Source organism: Salmo trutta, chromosome 9, assembly GCF_901001165.1.
Source record: "Salmo trutta chromosome 9, fSalTru1.1, whole genome shotgun sequence".
NCBI classification, from domain to species: Eukaryota; Metazoa; Chordata; class Actinopteri; order Salmoniformes; family Salmonidae; genus Salmo; species Salmo trutta.
In genome coordinates this window covers 27,229,806-27,245,909 of record NC_042965.1, presented here as the reverse complement: position 1 = coordinate 27,245,909, position 16,104 = coordinate 27,229,806, and the positions used below count along the sequence as shown (strand labels likewise).

General features: G+C 40.1%; 1 protein-coding gene across 1 annotated transcript in view; it reads left to right on the top strand.

Moving 5' to 3' along the window:
- Positions 1–8,777: 8,777 nt before the first annotated feature.
- LOC115200335 (uncharacterized) overlaps positions 8,778–16,104 on the top strand; it is a 44,061-nt gene continuing 36,734 nt past the window's right edge. The window contains exon 1 of the mRNA XM_029763313.1: positions 8,778–9,013. Within this exon, the coding sequence (XP_029619173.1) occupies positions 8,933–9,013 (81 nt within the window). The 5' untranslated portion in view covers positions 8,778–8,932. The remainder of the gene's footprint in view (positions 9,014–16,104) is intronic.

The window sequence follows — 16,104 nt, the reverse complement described above, 5'->3', positions numbered from 1 at the left end:
TGTCCTTGAAGCAGTCTTGATATGTTCTTCAAAAGAGAGATCAGGGTCCAGAGTAACGCCGAGGTCCTTCACAGTTTTATTTGAGACGACTGTACAACCATCCAGATTAATTGTCAGATTCAACAGAAGATCTCTTTGTTTCTTGGGACCTAGGACAAGCATCTCTGTTTTGTCCGAGTTTAAAAGTAGAAAAATTTTAACAGACACATCTCAACATCAACTGTTCAGAGGAGACTGCGTGAATCAGGCCTTCATGGTCGAATTGCTGCAAAGAAACTACTACTAAAGGACACCAATAAGAAGAAGAGAGCCCTTGCTTAGGCCAAGAAACACGAGCAATGGACATTAGACCGGTGGAAATCTGTCCTTTGGTCTGATGAGTCCAAATGTGAGATTTTTGGTTCCAATTGCTGTGTCTTTGTGAGACGCAGAATAGGTGAATGGATGATTTCTGCATGTGTGGTTCCCACCGCGAAGCATGGAGGAGATGGTGTGATGGTGTGGGGGTACTTTGCTGGTGACACTGCCGTGATTTATTTAGATTTCAAGGCACACTTAACCAGCATGGCTACCACAGCATTCTGCAGTGATGCGCCATCCCATCTGGTTTGCGCTTAGTGGAAATATCATTTGTTTTTCAACAGGACAATGATCCAAAACACACCTCTAGGCTGTGTAAGGGCTATTTGACCCAGAAAGAGAGTGCTGCATCAGATGACCTGGCCTCCACAATCACCTGACCTAAACCCAATTGCAATGGTTTGGGATGAGTTGGACAGCAGAGTGAAGGAAAAGTAGCCAACAAGTGCTCAGCATATGTGGGAACTCCAAGACTGTTGAAAACAATTTCCTCATGAAGCTGGTTGAGAGAATGCCAAGAATCTAAAATCAAAAATATATTTTGATTTGTTTAACACTGTTTTAGTTTCTCCATCATTCCATATGTGTTATGTCATAGTTTTGATGTCTTCACTATTATTCTACAATGTAGAAAATAGTACAAATAAAGAAAAACCCTTGAATGAGTAGGTGTGTCCAAACCTTTGACTGGAACTGTATGTAAATTAGATATTTCTGTATTTAATTTTCAATAAATATGCAAAAATGTCTAAAAACATGTTTTTACTTCGTCATTATGGGGTATTGTGTGTAGATGGTTGAGAAAAATTATATTTAATCAGGCTGTAACACAACAAAATGTGGAATATTCAAGGGGTATGAATTCTTTCTGAAGGCACTCTACCTGCACATCTGTATCTAAGGAGTGTGAGACCCAAATCAAATCAAATGTATTTGTCACATACACATGGTTAGCAGGTGTTAATGCAAGTGTAGCGAAATGCTTGTGCTTCTAGTTCCGACCACCGTGGGTCTCACAGGGTTAAGCATGAGGCACCAGATCTGCATTCCCAAAACCTTATCCTGCTTTTCGACTGTAACACCAGTGTTACACTAGTGTATACACCCTAATGTGATGCTGGGGAAATTGTGTTTCCATAGCTAGGGTTGAGAGTGAAAAGCAGAATCAACAACCTCTGCATAATCAAAACATTTGTTTTGTGAGACGGTGTTAACCGACAAGTTGTAAACCCATGTTCACAGTTAGCCATTGTTTTGCAAATGCAGCCAGAAAAGCCCCAGCGGCATGGCCTTGGCATAAAGTCAAAGCAGATCCACTGAGGCCATGGCCTAGTGAGTCCCAGGCCGTGGAGGTGGAAACACAAAAGTCTAAGGCTTTTTGGTAAAACACCAGGGTAAAGCCTGTGTGACTCTACCAGGTTTTAATAACATTGCGATATGAACTCTACCACTCAAAGAGTGTTCAGTCTCAGGCTACAGAAGAACAGAAAAGCAAGACAGATGTTTGTTTGAGTAAGGATATGAACTACTGTAGGTGCATGCTGTAGGTGCAGCACAAAACCACAATGGTCGGCTAAGCTAAAGCCAAATGATTCTACCGGAAACTTCTGTACCACAAGGCTGAAGATGTCAGTTAAGCTTATTCCATGATGTCACAGAAGGTTTATTATATACTGAAAATCAACAAGCTACTTCTGCTCTGCTTTGTCACAGTGTGTTTTGAAAAACTGCTGCTCTTTTGCTTTTAGACATGACTGTAATATATATTTAATAGGAAGTCAATAGACAAAGATAGTGAGTGATGAATTGAATTATGACAGAACGAAATGACTGAACATATCATGTTCCCTCTCAATATTTTACCTGCAATGCATACTCTTAAGAGATTTGGATGATCATCCAAAACCAGCACCATCGAGTCAATGACTATATGAAAAAGAGAACATATATTCGAAAATATTAGAATAACGTAGCATAACTTACCACTGATGTGTTTGTGGGCTGGTCTTTGGCCTTTTATCCTCTGAAGTAAAGAGAGAAAGATGTAAATGTTCTCCAATTGTGGTACTTACTTATACTTTATATCTGAGAAGACAGATGTTTTTCAGAGCATGTGTGCAGAGGTCATTCAATTGTACTTTCATGTATTTACAATTGTAGAGTTCATTCAATTATATTGTTTACTCAGTGAAATTGAACATCAGGTTTAAAAATAATAATAAAATAAAGACTTACTATACTTTCTAAACATCTTCCAAGCGACAAAAGCACCAGCTATCACCACTGCCAACATGCCCAGAGGAATGAACAGGTCTCTCAGGGTTATGGGACTGTTGAAGGAGAGACACGTTTAAACTGTAAACTACAGCCCATGAAATATCACAGATAAATGGATGATTAAAATGATCACAGTAATATTTGATTGTTTATACATTTGTGATAAATTGGAGATAAATCTGTTTATGTTCAGAATAAAGCACTCATAAGAATAAAGCTACTTATTACTGGATATGCACAGATATATTCTAGCCAGGAGGACGGGATACTGTAAATAATAAAATACAAGATGTATTTTTGTTAATATCTGAAAATGAAATGAATAGGCTATATTTATTTTAATAACTACTACTGTAATCAATTTGGCATGAGTAGGTCTAAGTGAGAAATAAAGCTAAACGAGTGGTAACCTCTGGTAGTCAATCTCCAACGCTCCCTTCAGCTTCTTGAGTTTGAAGGGTCTGTGTTTGGAGGGGCAGATGGTTGTTGAGTGGTTGGAGTTTGTCCTGTTTTGTGTGATAAAAATAATTGCATTATTCATTGACCAGCGTTCCAGGAAGACACAGGATCAACTGAATATACATGAAACTATCAATAAGTATCCATGACCAATATGTTTTATATAACATAAAGACAAAGTAAACGTAACTTGACAGTAAAGGATTGTTCTGCACTCACTGGTGCTAGTGGTGGGGATAATCTGGGTTTTGGTTTATGGATCGACTGTGATGTGAACAGACATCTTCAGGTTTCCCACACTACATCAGTACCAGCCAGTATTTCTCATCTTCAGGTTTCCCACACTACATCAGTACCAGCCAGTATTTCTCATCTTCAGGTTTCCCACACTACATCAGTACCAGCCAGTATTTCTCATCTTCAGTCCACTCATGATCACCAATAAGAAATGTGTTTTGGTGGAATCCTTGATCTGTTGTAATTTCACTAATGTTCCATCTAAAGTCCCAGAATTCCACTTCACACAAGAGCCACCTTTCCTGCACCACTTCATATCTCTACTGTTATTAGAGTAACAACGTACAGCGACATTCCCTCTTTCAACATCAGTCACATGTTGTTGGTCCACATACAGTCCTGCTGGAGTACCTGAACACAGAGATACAGTGAGTCAGAGGTAGGCTATTTTGTGTAACTTAGAATTCCAAACTTAATCCATGCTATCTCACTGGGCACAAACTGGTTGAATCAACGTTGTTTCAATGTAATCTGTAAATGTATTGTGACATTGAATCCACATGGAAAATACATTGGATTTGTTGGTTTGAAAGTGAAATTTCAACCACAGGATTATGTCAATGTGGTAACCAAATTTCAACATAGACAAACCTTGTATGAAATATGTTAAATTTGTACTGAGTGTCAAGCCTCCCGAGTGGCGCAATGGTCTAAGGCACTGCATCGCAGTGCTAGCTGTGCCACTAGAGATTCTGGGTTTCAGTCCAGGCTCTGTCGCAGCTGGCTGTGACCGGGAGACTCACGGGATGGTGCACAATTGGCCCAGTGTTGTCAGGGGAGGGTTTGGCTGGCATGGATATCCTTGTCCCATCGTGCACTAGTGACTCCTGTGGCGGGCTGGGTGCAGTGCATGCTGACAAGGTCGCCAGGTGTATGGTGTTTCCTCTGACACATTGGTGCAGCTGGCTTCTGGATTAAATGGGCATTGTGTCAAGAAGCAGTGCGGCTTGGTTGAGTTGTGTTTTGGAGGACGCATGGCTCTCAACCTTTGCCTCTCCCGAGTCCGTACGGGGGTTGCAGCGATGACTGTAACAAGAAAAAGGGGTAACAAACAATGTCAGATCTTCAATGTTATATCCAGATTGAAATGGCGTGGTGTTTCCCTATGTTGATAAAAACATGTTATGAAATCTTGTTTGCCAAAAGGATCGAGAAACATAATCCAGACTCCAAAACGATATGGGAAAGGTTCTTGTTTTTACATATAGGAATATCATGGCCTTGAAGTACAACATCAGAATAAAGTCAATAGACTGGACAGCACCTCCTACTGGAGAATTGATCTATCTACAGCTACTCTTTGGTCTCCCATCCAGGCTTTTAACCAAGCCCAGCCCAGCCCTATGATATTTGTCACTGACTATTGCCAATGTGCTACAGTATCATGAGATTGACTTTTGAGAGAGATCCACCTCAAAAGTAAATAGATTCACTGTTATTATCAAAGTAATTCCAACGGGTAAGTTTAACAGAGAAAATGAAATGCGATCATACTTTATCACTCACAGTATATATCATCAATGATGCTATTTGCAATGTCACCAACAGCTATTGTTTCAATTCAACCTAGAATTCAACTAAAAATAGACACTACACCAGTGCTATGGCTTCAAGCTCTGGTTGATTTAAAATGTTACGATATTTAGTGAATTGTGTTTGGTTGTCAATGCAACTAAATATCAATATTTGAAGGAGATGTATCTTCTGCTTGGATAGTTCCATCTGTGCCACTGACTTAGTCTGGCTTTATTTCCTGTTTGTCTCCAAATTAATAATTCATATGTTGGATACACGTCTCACCCAATTACTAAAGTTAAAGAATATGACTAAATCAAATCAAACATGATTTAAAGTGCTTTTAAAGTTTAATTTGATTCGATTTAGATTTTGGGTGAATCCAACATGTCAATTATTTAGTGTATCCAACATATAAACAATTCATTTGTAGACAAATTGGAATTAATGCCAGTGGCACAGATGGAACTATCCAAGCAGAAGATAAATCTCCTTCAAATGTTGATATTTGGTTGTGTCGACAATTGAAGCTAATTCAATTTCACTTTTGTAATACAGTAAATAGCCTAAATTTAAGGCCATCTTACAAACTAACATTCAACCTTAAAATGAGTAACACATCCATGGATGCATTTTGAGGTTACTGTAACTATAAATGTATTATTGTTAAATCATGTAAAGCGTGCATGTTCAAGATAGCATGCATAGGTCGTTGCACGTCTGTGGAGATCTTCACAATTGCTATAATAATCTGTGCAGAATCTCGAATGGCATTGATCACTTGCACCATGTGCTTTTAATGTAATGTTAACTGCAATCAAGGTAATTTGGTTCTACTAGTAGTTGAAGCACAATGATAACACATTCATCTGTTATAAATAAACAAAATATCTGACATGGTATTCCCATTTGAACTTTGCTGTGCTTTAAAATGGTTGAAAGTGCAGTGATAGACATTTGGTGACAACTAAACCGATAATCTGACATTGTTTTTCCATTGGAATTTGGTTGTGCTTTTAGATGGTTAAAAGCATAGTGATAACACATTTAACTAACTTTTGTCTGTCTTTTTTAATGGGTGAAAATATAGTCGCTAATAAAAGTCTACACACCCCTTGCATAGTCTTCACATTTTGCTGCCTTTAAATTAAATCTAAAAAGAGATTAAATAGATGTATTTTTCCTACTGATCTACAAAAACCCACTCCACATTTTCAAATTAGATTAATAAAAAATAACAAATGAAGATGCTAAGCATTAAAAATGTAACGACGACTTTTGGGTGTTAGGGAAAATGTATGGAGTAAAAGTACATTTATTTCAATTGGAATGTAGTGAAGTAAAAGTAAAAGTTGTCAAAAATATAAATCAGTGAGTACAGATACCCCAAACTTCTTAAGTAGGACTTTAAAGTATTTTTACTTAAGTACTTTACACCACTGCTCCATACTGCTTGCAACAAGGACGTTAAGTAATACTTCAAGACAACACGGCAAAGATATTAACTGTTTGCCTAAATTAAAAACCAATAGAACACAACACAGAGTAAAACCCTCTATATTTTCAAGTATTGTTGTGGCAGCATCATGTTTTGGTTATGCTTGTCATCGGCAGGGATTGAGGAGTTTGTCAGGGTCAAAATAATATGAAATGATCAAAGCACATGTAAATAGGTAGAGGTGCCTCAGTCTTCTGAAAACCTAACCCTGTAATAGAGTTGTATTTTTTACAGTTTTAATATCAAGTTTAATATCAAAGCCAGACCAGAATGAATTTCCAAGAGGTGTTCGGTGTTTTTGAGTGGTTCAGTCTCAGTCCTGGCTTTAATTTGCTTGAAAATCTGAGACAAGGTTTGAATATTGCTGTCCATCAATGATTCCCAACCAAATTTACTGAGCATGAGCAAATTTGGCCAAACAATGGATATACAGTATGTTGCCCTAAGAGTTGTGCTCAAGAAAAATAATACAGACTCCAAAAAGATATTGGAATGATTCTGGTTTTTACATAAAGGAATATCATGGCCATGAAGTACCACTTGTCAGAAGAAATTAAATGATCTCCCTATGTATTTTGTTTATATTTTTCTGTTTGTTTGGGATGTTGGTTTGTCTTAATGGTTATTATTTTTGTATTTTATTTGTTGTGGCCCAATGTGCTCCTGTATAGTATGGTGTATTGTGTGATTCTTTTGTGTTGAATATGAAAAAATGAAATCAATTCTTTAATAAAAAACAACAACTATTGTTTCACTTCAATGAATGTTTGGATTTGCTGACTAACTTTGTAAGGGGAATATGTGCGTTAAAGAACCTTGGTTCTTAGTAAAACAACCAGGGTTGGTGTCAATTTTATAAATGTACTCATGAATTGACCCCAACCTTGGCAAGAAAAATGTGTTTAAAGTTACAATGTTTAGTAGGAAACGGCAACCAAACTTGTAATAATCTTCAGATTAAAAGCAATGCTGATCATTTGATCATATATACACATACCCTTACTTGCGAGTCTGGAGAAGATGAGAAGGAGAGATGAGGAGCCATGTGTGTGGGATTTTGGTCTCTGTCCCTTACCTGGTATGAATGCACAAATGTGTGTTTCTAAGACCAAGGTACCAAAGACAATGACTCTACCTCCTAATCTTCATAGGCATCACTGTTTATTACTCTCTTCCTGCTACATTTGTGTTAAAATGCCCCCCCCCTCAGTGGCAACTATAATGTCCCTTGAGCTAGTGCCCCCCTCAGTGGCAACTATTACGTCCCTTGAGCTAGTTGTCACAGTCACTGTTCCTATTTTTTATCCGTTTTTTTTTATATTTATGTTTAATGTTTTTTTTCTCACAATTAACATAAAAGCCAAGACCTCTTGGTAGCAAAACTCTCAATAGGAAGGCTACATAATTATTCCCCTGGCCTGCACATGTAGTTACCAAGAAATGTGCAGTATCTTGTTCCACCACAAGACTGTCCCATGTACTCACTGACGTGCATATGAGTATGCTCAGGAATGATTACTTAACATTGACAGGGCAGACAATAGATGCTACTCCCTCCTGATTTGCCCTTAAAGCTGTTAAACCAGCCAAACAATATGATCAACAGTTTAGTGAGCATTTTGTTCTATAGGTCTACATCCCCATTAATCAGCATGCTTATGAATATCAGCTAATCTCATTAACTCCATGTGATACAGATCATCTTCAGGGCATTTGTAAACATACTTTTGTCAACTTTACACAAATGTTTTCTCAACTCTGCGTTAGTCAAAGTAATGTATTTGATGTGAAAATATCTGATGTGATTTGTCAAAGTACTAATTAGTGGAAAAAAAGATCAGAAATGGGCAACCTGTGTAAATGCAGCCACAGGCTTAGAAGTGTAGCCTTCCTATATGATTGTATATTGCCTTTGCCAAAAGGGTTGGGCTTTTATGGCACAGGTGGTAGTGGACTTGCCCTCTAAATAGAGGTCCTTGGTTCAGCCCTGTTCCGCTCCAGCTTTCCCTTCTGAATTTTCTACACATTCATAAAGTCATTATATCTACACCTACACTGGGTCAAGGTCATTTTGTGAACCACGCTTAATTGGTGGCACCAATGCAAGAGTAAGCTACCCATGTTCACATTGGGTTTGTGCATGGGACCCCCTAAATGAGAGTACTATTACCCTGCTACCAAGTTGCCTGGGCTTTTATGGAACAGGTGGTGGGGGTCTGTTCCGTAATCACTACACAATCATATAAAGTTACTCCAAATCAATGGTCTGCAGATGACCTACTACAGGGAGATTTAGATTACTATTCCTAATCCCACGCATGGTGCATTGAAAGTGTAAGTTTTGTCAAAATGATTGTGAACAAATTGGACTGACTGTCAAGCTGTGAGCACTTCAGTACAACCCCCTGTGATTTCTGCATGCGGGTCCACGAACGATAAAAGCGCGCTCCCGAGACTTCAGGTGAATGGGAAGCGAGAGCGGGTTATGGTTCAGTGTGCGTCGGGGAAAAGGAAAAAAGAAAGAAAATGACCTGCAACAGCTCGTTCTGGGCACATGTGTTCATGACAGCGTATTTACTATGGGTCACGGGACGTGTTGCTCAGAAAGTAAGTAACACATGGCTGCTCTTTGTTTACAGTCTATATTTGCCTCATAAAAAAGCGCAGTGAATTGTTTCACCCGTCATCGGTCTTCTAGTTTAGTGACTGGCTGAAAACTTGTTAAGCAAGAATTAAACTGTATTAAGTTTCCTTGTTGTTGTTGTGTAGCTAGTTATTTTCCACCCAGGGAAAGACAGAATATAAACTTTCCTGGGTCATTTGTTATTATTGTGAGAACTTGATGCACTAAATGCACTGTAAAGTATTGTAGTAGAGTAGTCCGGTATACATGTGGACACCACCCGTGCATACACAGGGCTCATCTCTCCAGAAGTTTGAGTATAGTTTTACATTAATAATCACTTTTTAGTAATCTAATACCATTATCTTATAAAATGATCTACTATCCTATCGAGTGCTACAAAAAGCTTATTGACATTTCAATAGGAAGCTTCCAAAAGTAATCACCCCAAGTTCAAAGTCATGCTGGGTTGGTAATTGAGGAAAATAAGTAATTATTTTATGTGATTTTTCCAGTTGATCATTTTGTCGATTTATGCGCAATTGGATATCAGCTTTTCGCAACTGTAAGATATCACACAGAAATATACATCGATATTAGGCTATAGCCAGATGTGTCTGCACTTCTTGATAATCAGCTGGCAGTACTCTCTGTCAGGCTGCATTTTCCAACCATGGGGAGGAAAACATCCCATGGAACTGAGCATGCACTCAGTTTTTTGTCCTCAACTATATCTAGTTGAGTTAAAGGCAATGGCATGCAGAGTCAGACAGAGAGAGCAGTGAAATGAGAACCACATGGATGAAGCCAGAGCAGGGCATGTTCACCTCCTGTTGATCTGAGTCTGACTCACTCTCACTTTGTGGTGAAAACAACCCCCACTGCCTGACTGCCTGACACTGACATGGATTTCATGACTTTATTCCCAAACAAGACGTCCCATAAATCACCCTGTACATACTGTAGAGTAGAGACACCTTACTGCTGCTCTCTGTTATACAACACACAGCAGTTTCTGTCTGACAGGGTTCCTAGTACAGTAGTGTTTAAGTGTAAACCAACCGTTCCCTTACAATTCATTATCAGTGTTACATGGCACTGGATTGCATGGTATGATCAGTGGCTTTTTCCTGGTTATTGGGTTTCCACATTCACACTAAGGTGGGGTTTGGGGGTGTAACACACCTGAAACATGTTTAGTACAGTGGAGGCTTGCAGAGGGGAGGACGGCTCATAATAATGTATGGAATGGAGTCAATGCAATGGTATCAAACACATCAAAGATGTGGTTTGCATGTGGTTGATACCACTCCATTGACACCATTCCAGCCATTATTATGGTCCATCTTCCCCTCAGCAGCCTCCACTGGTTTAGCAGTGTGGTTGTGCAAAAGATGGTGAAGCAGTCCAGGTGACACTCTGGTTTGGGTTTCTTCTCAATTTGGTCCAATTCCCAAACTAGGAAGAAACCTGTATGTAGGCTACATTCTTATTAATATCTACTCTCCTTTTCTGAGTGTTCTGTATGTGGACATCTGACACTGTAGTATTGACTTAAATAGCATAAATATATGTGCAGTATCTGGGGAGAATTAAGTTATTGATCGCCACTGTACTGTAAATGAAATATAAGACAGAGGTGTCACATGACCAAATTAATCCATAACATTACCGTGTCATATAGTGTCTATGGGCCATGGAAGTGTGATATTTAATTATGTTCAGTTATTAGCATTTGGGAAAGACTTCCCTAATCTGTTCAGTGCTTACAGGTGATTAACAGAGTCCGGTAGAAGGCGTTCTTTTTAATCACCAAATTCTTCCTGACAACTTTGGCAGAAGTTAGAATGCAGTGGTACCATAAAATAATTCCCCCCACTTCCTATGTGGTTTCTGGTGCTGTAGCCTCTCCACAATGATTTGAGTGTGACACGGCCATTGTATTTGCATTCGGAAAGCATTCAGACTGCTTTACTTTTTCCACATTTTGTTACGTTAAAGCCTTAGTCTAAAATGTTTTCTCATCAATCTACACACAATACCCCATAATAACAAAGCGAAAACAGGTTTTTAGACATTTTAGCAAATGTATAAAATGTATAAAAAACTGAAATACCTTAATTACATAATTATTAAGACCCTTTGCTATGAGACTCGAAATTGAGCTCCGGTGCATCCTGTTTCCATTGATCATCCTTGAGATGTTTCTACAACTTTATTGGAGTCCATCTGTGGTAAATTCAATTGATTGGACATGATTTGGAATGGCACACACCTGTCTATATAAGGTCCCACAGTTGACAGTGCTTGTCAGAGCAAAAACCAAGTCATGAGGTCGAAGGAATTGTCCGTAGAGCTCCGAGACAGGATTGTGTCGAGGCACAGATCTGGATCTGGAGAAGGGTACCAAAACATTTCTGCAGCATTGAAGGTCCCCAAAAACACAGTGGCCTCCATCATTCTTAAATGGAAGAAGTTTGGAACCAACAAAGACTCTTCCAAGAGCTGGCTGCCCGGACAAACTGAGCAATTGGGGGAGAATGGCCTTGGTCAGGGAGGTGACCAAGAACCCGATGGTCACTGACAGAGCTCCAGAGTTCCTCTGTGGAGATGGGAGAACCTTCCAGAAGGACAACCATCTCTGCAGCACTCCACCAATCAGGCCTTTATGGTAGAGTGGCCAGACGGAAGCCACTCAGTAAAAGGCACATGACAGCCCGCTTGGAGTTAGCCAAAAGGCACCTAAAGGACTCTCAGACCATGAAAAACAATATTCTCTGGTCTGATGAAACCAAGATTGAACTCTTTGGCCTGAATGCCAAGCGTCACGTCTAGAGGAAACCTGGCACCATACTTATGGTGAAGCATGGTGGTGGCAGCATCATGCTGTGGGGATGTTTTTCAGTGTCAGGGACTGGGAGACTAGTCAGGATCGAGGGGAAAGATAAATAGAGCAAGATACAGAGAGATCCTTGATGAAAACCTTCTCCAGAGTGCTCAGGACCTCAGACTGGGGCAAAGGTTCACCTTCCAACAGGACAACAACCCTAAGCACACAGCCAAGACAATGCAGGAGTGGCTTCGGGACAAGTCTCTGAATGTCCTTGAGTGGCCCAGCCAGAGCCCGGACTTGAACCCGATCGAACATCTCTGGAGAGACCTGAAAAAAGCTGTGCAGCAACTCTCCTCATCCAACCTGACAGAGCTTGAGAGGATCTTTAAAGAAGAATGGGAGAAACTCCCCAAATACAGGTGTGCCAAGCTTGTAGCGTCACACCCAAGGAGACTCTAGGCTGTAATCGCTGCCAAAGGTGCTTCAACAAAGTACTGCGTAAAGGGTCTGAATACTTATGTAAATGTGATATTTCAGGGGTTTTTTTTGCAATAAATTTGCAAACATTTCTAAAATCCTGTTTTTTGCTTTGTCATTATGTGGCATTGTGTGTAGATTGATGGGGGGGGGACAATTTAATCAAATTGTATTGGTCACATACACGTGTTTAGCAGATGTTATTGCGGGTGTAGCGAAATGCTTGTGTTTATAGCTCCAACAGTGCAGTAATATCTAGTAAGTAATATCTAATAATTTCACAACAATACACACATCTAAAGTAAAGGAACGGAATTAAGAAACATTTTCTGGGCTAATAATGTAAGAATTAACAAATAAAATAAAAAATACTGCAAAGTTGCCTAAAAACTAGAAGCACGGCTGCCCTATCTGTCTGCGCCATGGTTGTACACCATTTAGAAGAAGGCTGTAACGTAACAAAATGTGGAAAAAGTCAAGGGGTCTGAATCCTTTCCGAATGCACTGTATGTGTATGGAAATGCCAATTATCTCCTAGAAAATGTGCAATTGTTTGTGATTTCATTGGATTACAAGTGTGGGCATTTTGGTTTCACTATCGCAATTTGCTAAGACTTCATTCTAGTCTTGATTGAAGTGTTATTGGAGATAATCTGGGGTTTGTTTCTTTATCAACATTTTCCTTTTAATCTTTTTTTATTTATTTTGTTTTTTCATTGCAGATTTCTCCCTTGGGTAATTTTTAAATAAATATTAGTAATGACCACACACTAGTACAACACTAGGAAGGAGAATCTCTAAGGCTACGAACTGTCAAGACTCGTCCCCATCCACTGTGACTGAGTGGCGGTGAGCAGTAGAATTCTTAGAACTGAACAACAAAAGCCCTTGGTATATTGAATTGTCAGCGTCCCCAGCTTTAGTTTCTGTGTGCGTAGGGTGCTCACTATCTTTGCAATTATCTGCCTGATGGGGCACTCTAAATGATGCCTTTGTCCTCTTGTCCTCTTTTGTATAAAGTTGATTTTTGGAACAGCGTAAACAGGCTTGGAATTCATTGCATCCACCCCCAAAAGGGAATCTTTCAACTTTGATAAATCCACCACCCTAACATCTAGACAAATGAGAACCACCCGAACATCTAGACAAATGAGAACCACCCGAACATCTAGACAAATGAGAACCACCCGAACATCTAGACAAATGAGAGCATGTTGGACATTTGAAGTTATGAAATATTACAGTATCTTTTCATAATTTCATTGCTTATTCTAATGTTGATTTTTAAACAAGCATCAGTTTGATGCTGAGGAATTCACTGAGGAATTCATCCCCTAGCTAAATGTTTAAAGTCCATAAAGAGACTAGTTGATACTGTAAACATATATTGGTCAGACAGTGAGGTTGGCATGATGGTAAATAAACTGTACCGTTACTTTAAATGAGATGAATGGGCCAGGCAGAGGGAGAGAACTCCAGCTCCAGCTGCCCAGCTAGCTGGCTTGGCTGTTCTGGCTGTGTGTGTTGTTGTCATCCTGCATGGTGGGGCTACTCACTCAGCTGCTGAGAGATTAATTACTGAGGATGCATCCATTCACTGCCTGGATCACATTCCAAATCTGGAAATTATTTCTCCAAATTGGTCCGAACCACCATGGAGACATAACTCTGACTGACTGCATCTCATCAACATGCTTTAATTCCTAGGCTAGGCGTCCTTAGTTAATGACTGTTAGTGCAACCTCCTTCTATCCAGAGAGGAAGAAAAATACAGGGAAAACTATGTTAATTGGTGTGTGCACCACAAATGTGGAACCCCCTATCCAACATCCTGCCCACTCAGTCACATATCTATGTGGAGTTGGAGGGTCCACCACCACTACAATGCTGAACATTCCACTGTCTCATGCAGAGCAGAGAAAATGTGTGGCCCCAACATTGACGACCAAAGATTATCGTGGCCTTGATGGTCATTTGAAAAGGTCAGTATTTTGTGCAGTGATTTAGAGCATGACGACTCTGCTCTCCCAGGTCAGTGGGGGAAGCTCACCAGTTGTTTGTAAACTCACCCTGTGTGAAGCTGAGGGCTTGGGATACCTGCATACACAGACACGCACACACCATACTTACAGTGCCTTCAGAAAGTATTCAGACCCCTTGACTTTTCCCACATTTTGTTACGTTACAGCCTTATTCTAAAATGGATTAAATAAAAACAATTCCTCAGCAATCTACTTACAATACCCCATATTAACAAAGGTACCCAAGAACACAGTGGCCTCCATCATTCTTAAATGGAAGACGTTTGGAACCACGAAGACTCTTCCTAGAGCTGTCAAACTGAGCAATCGGGGGAGAAGGACCTTGGTCAGGGAGGTAACCAGGAACCCGATGGTCACTCTGACAGAGCTCTACAGTTCCTCTCTGGAGATGGGAGAGCCTTCCAGAAAGACAACCATCTCTGCAGCACTCCACTAATCAGGGCTTTATGGTAGAGTAGCCAGACGGAAGCCACTCCTCAGTAAAAGTCACATGACATCCCGCTTGGAGTTTGCCAAAAGGCACCTAAAGACTCTCAGACCATGAGAAACAATATTTTCTGGTCTGATGAAACCATGATTGAACTCTTTGGCCTGAATGCCATGCATCACGTCTGTAGCAATCCTGGCTGTGGGGATGTTTTTCAGCGTCAGGGACTGGAAGAATAGTCAGGATCGAGGCAAAGATGAACAGAGCAAAGTACAGAGAGATCCTTGATGACAACCTTCTCCAGAGTGCTCAGGACCTCAGACTGGGGCGAAGGTTCACCTTCCAACAGGACAACGACCCTAAGCACACAGCCAAGACAACACAGGAGTGGCTTGGGGACAAGTCTCTGAATGTCCTTGAGTGGCCCAGCCAGAGCCCGGACTTGAACCCGATCGAACATCTCTGGAGAGACCTGAAAATAGCTGTTCAGCAACGCTCCCCATCCAACCTGACAGAGCTTGAGAGGATCTGCAGAGCAGAATGGGAGAAGCTCCCCAAATACAGGTGTGCCAAGCTTGTAGCATCATACCCAAGAAGACTTGAGGCTGTAATCACTGCCAATGGTGCTTCAACAAAGTACCGAGTGAAGGGTCTGAATACTATTGTTATTGTTATTTTATTTAACCTTTATTTAACTAGGTAAGTCAGTTAAGAACAAATTCTTATTTACAATGACGGCCTACCAAAAGGCCTCCTGCGGGGACGGGGGCATGGGATTAAAAATGTAAAATAAAAACAATATAAATATAGGACAAAACACTCATCACAACAAGAGAGACAACACAACACTACATAAAGAGAGACCTAGGACAACAACACAGCAAGGCAGCAACACATGACAACACAGCATGGAAGCAACACAACATTAGCAAACATTTTTTTTAAATACTGTTTTTGCTTTGTCATTATGTGGTATTGTGTGTAGATTTGATGAGGGAAAAAAACTATTTAATACATTTTAGAATAATGCTGTGGAAAAAGTCAGTGTCTGAATACTTTCCAAAGGCACTGTATTGTATACGTTGTTGGCTCGTGTATCAAAGCCTTTTCACAGCTGTGGACGGACAACACCGGGTGCAAGGATGTTGTGTCTTAGTATAGTGCTTCTATGACACACAGATTCAGTATTCTCCACTGTAGAAATAACCCTAAAGTCTATGCTCTAGATTTCTGTCTGTGTCTGACCTGACCAGCAACAGTGGCTAAATGATTGGATCGAGACAGACCGACAGACAT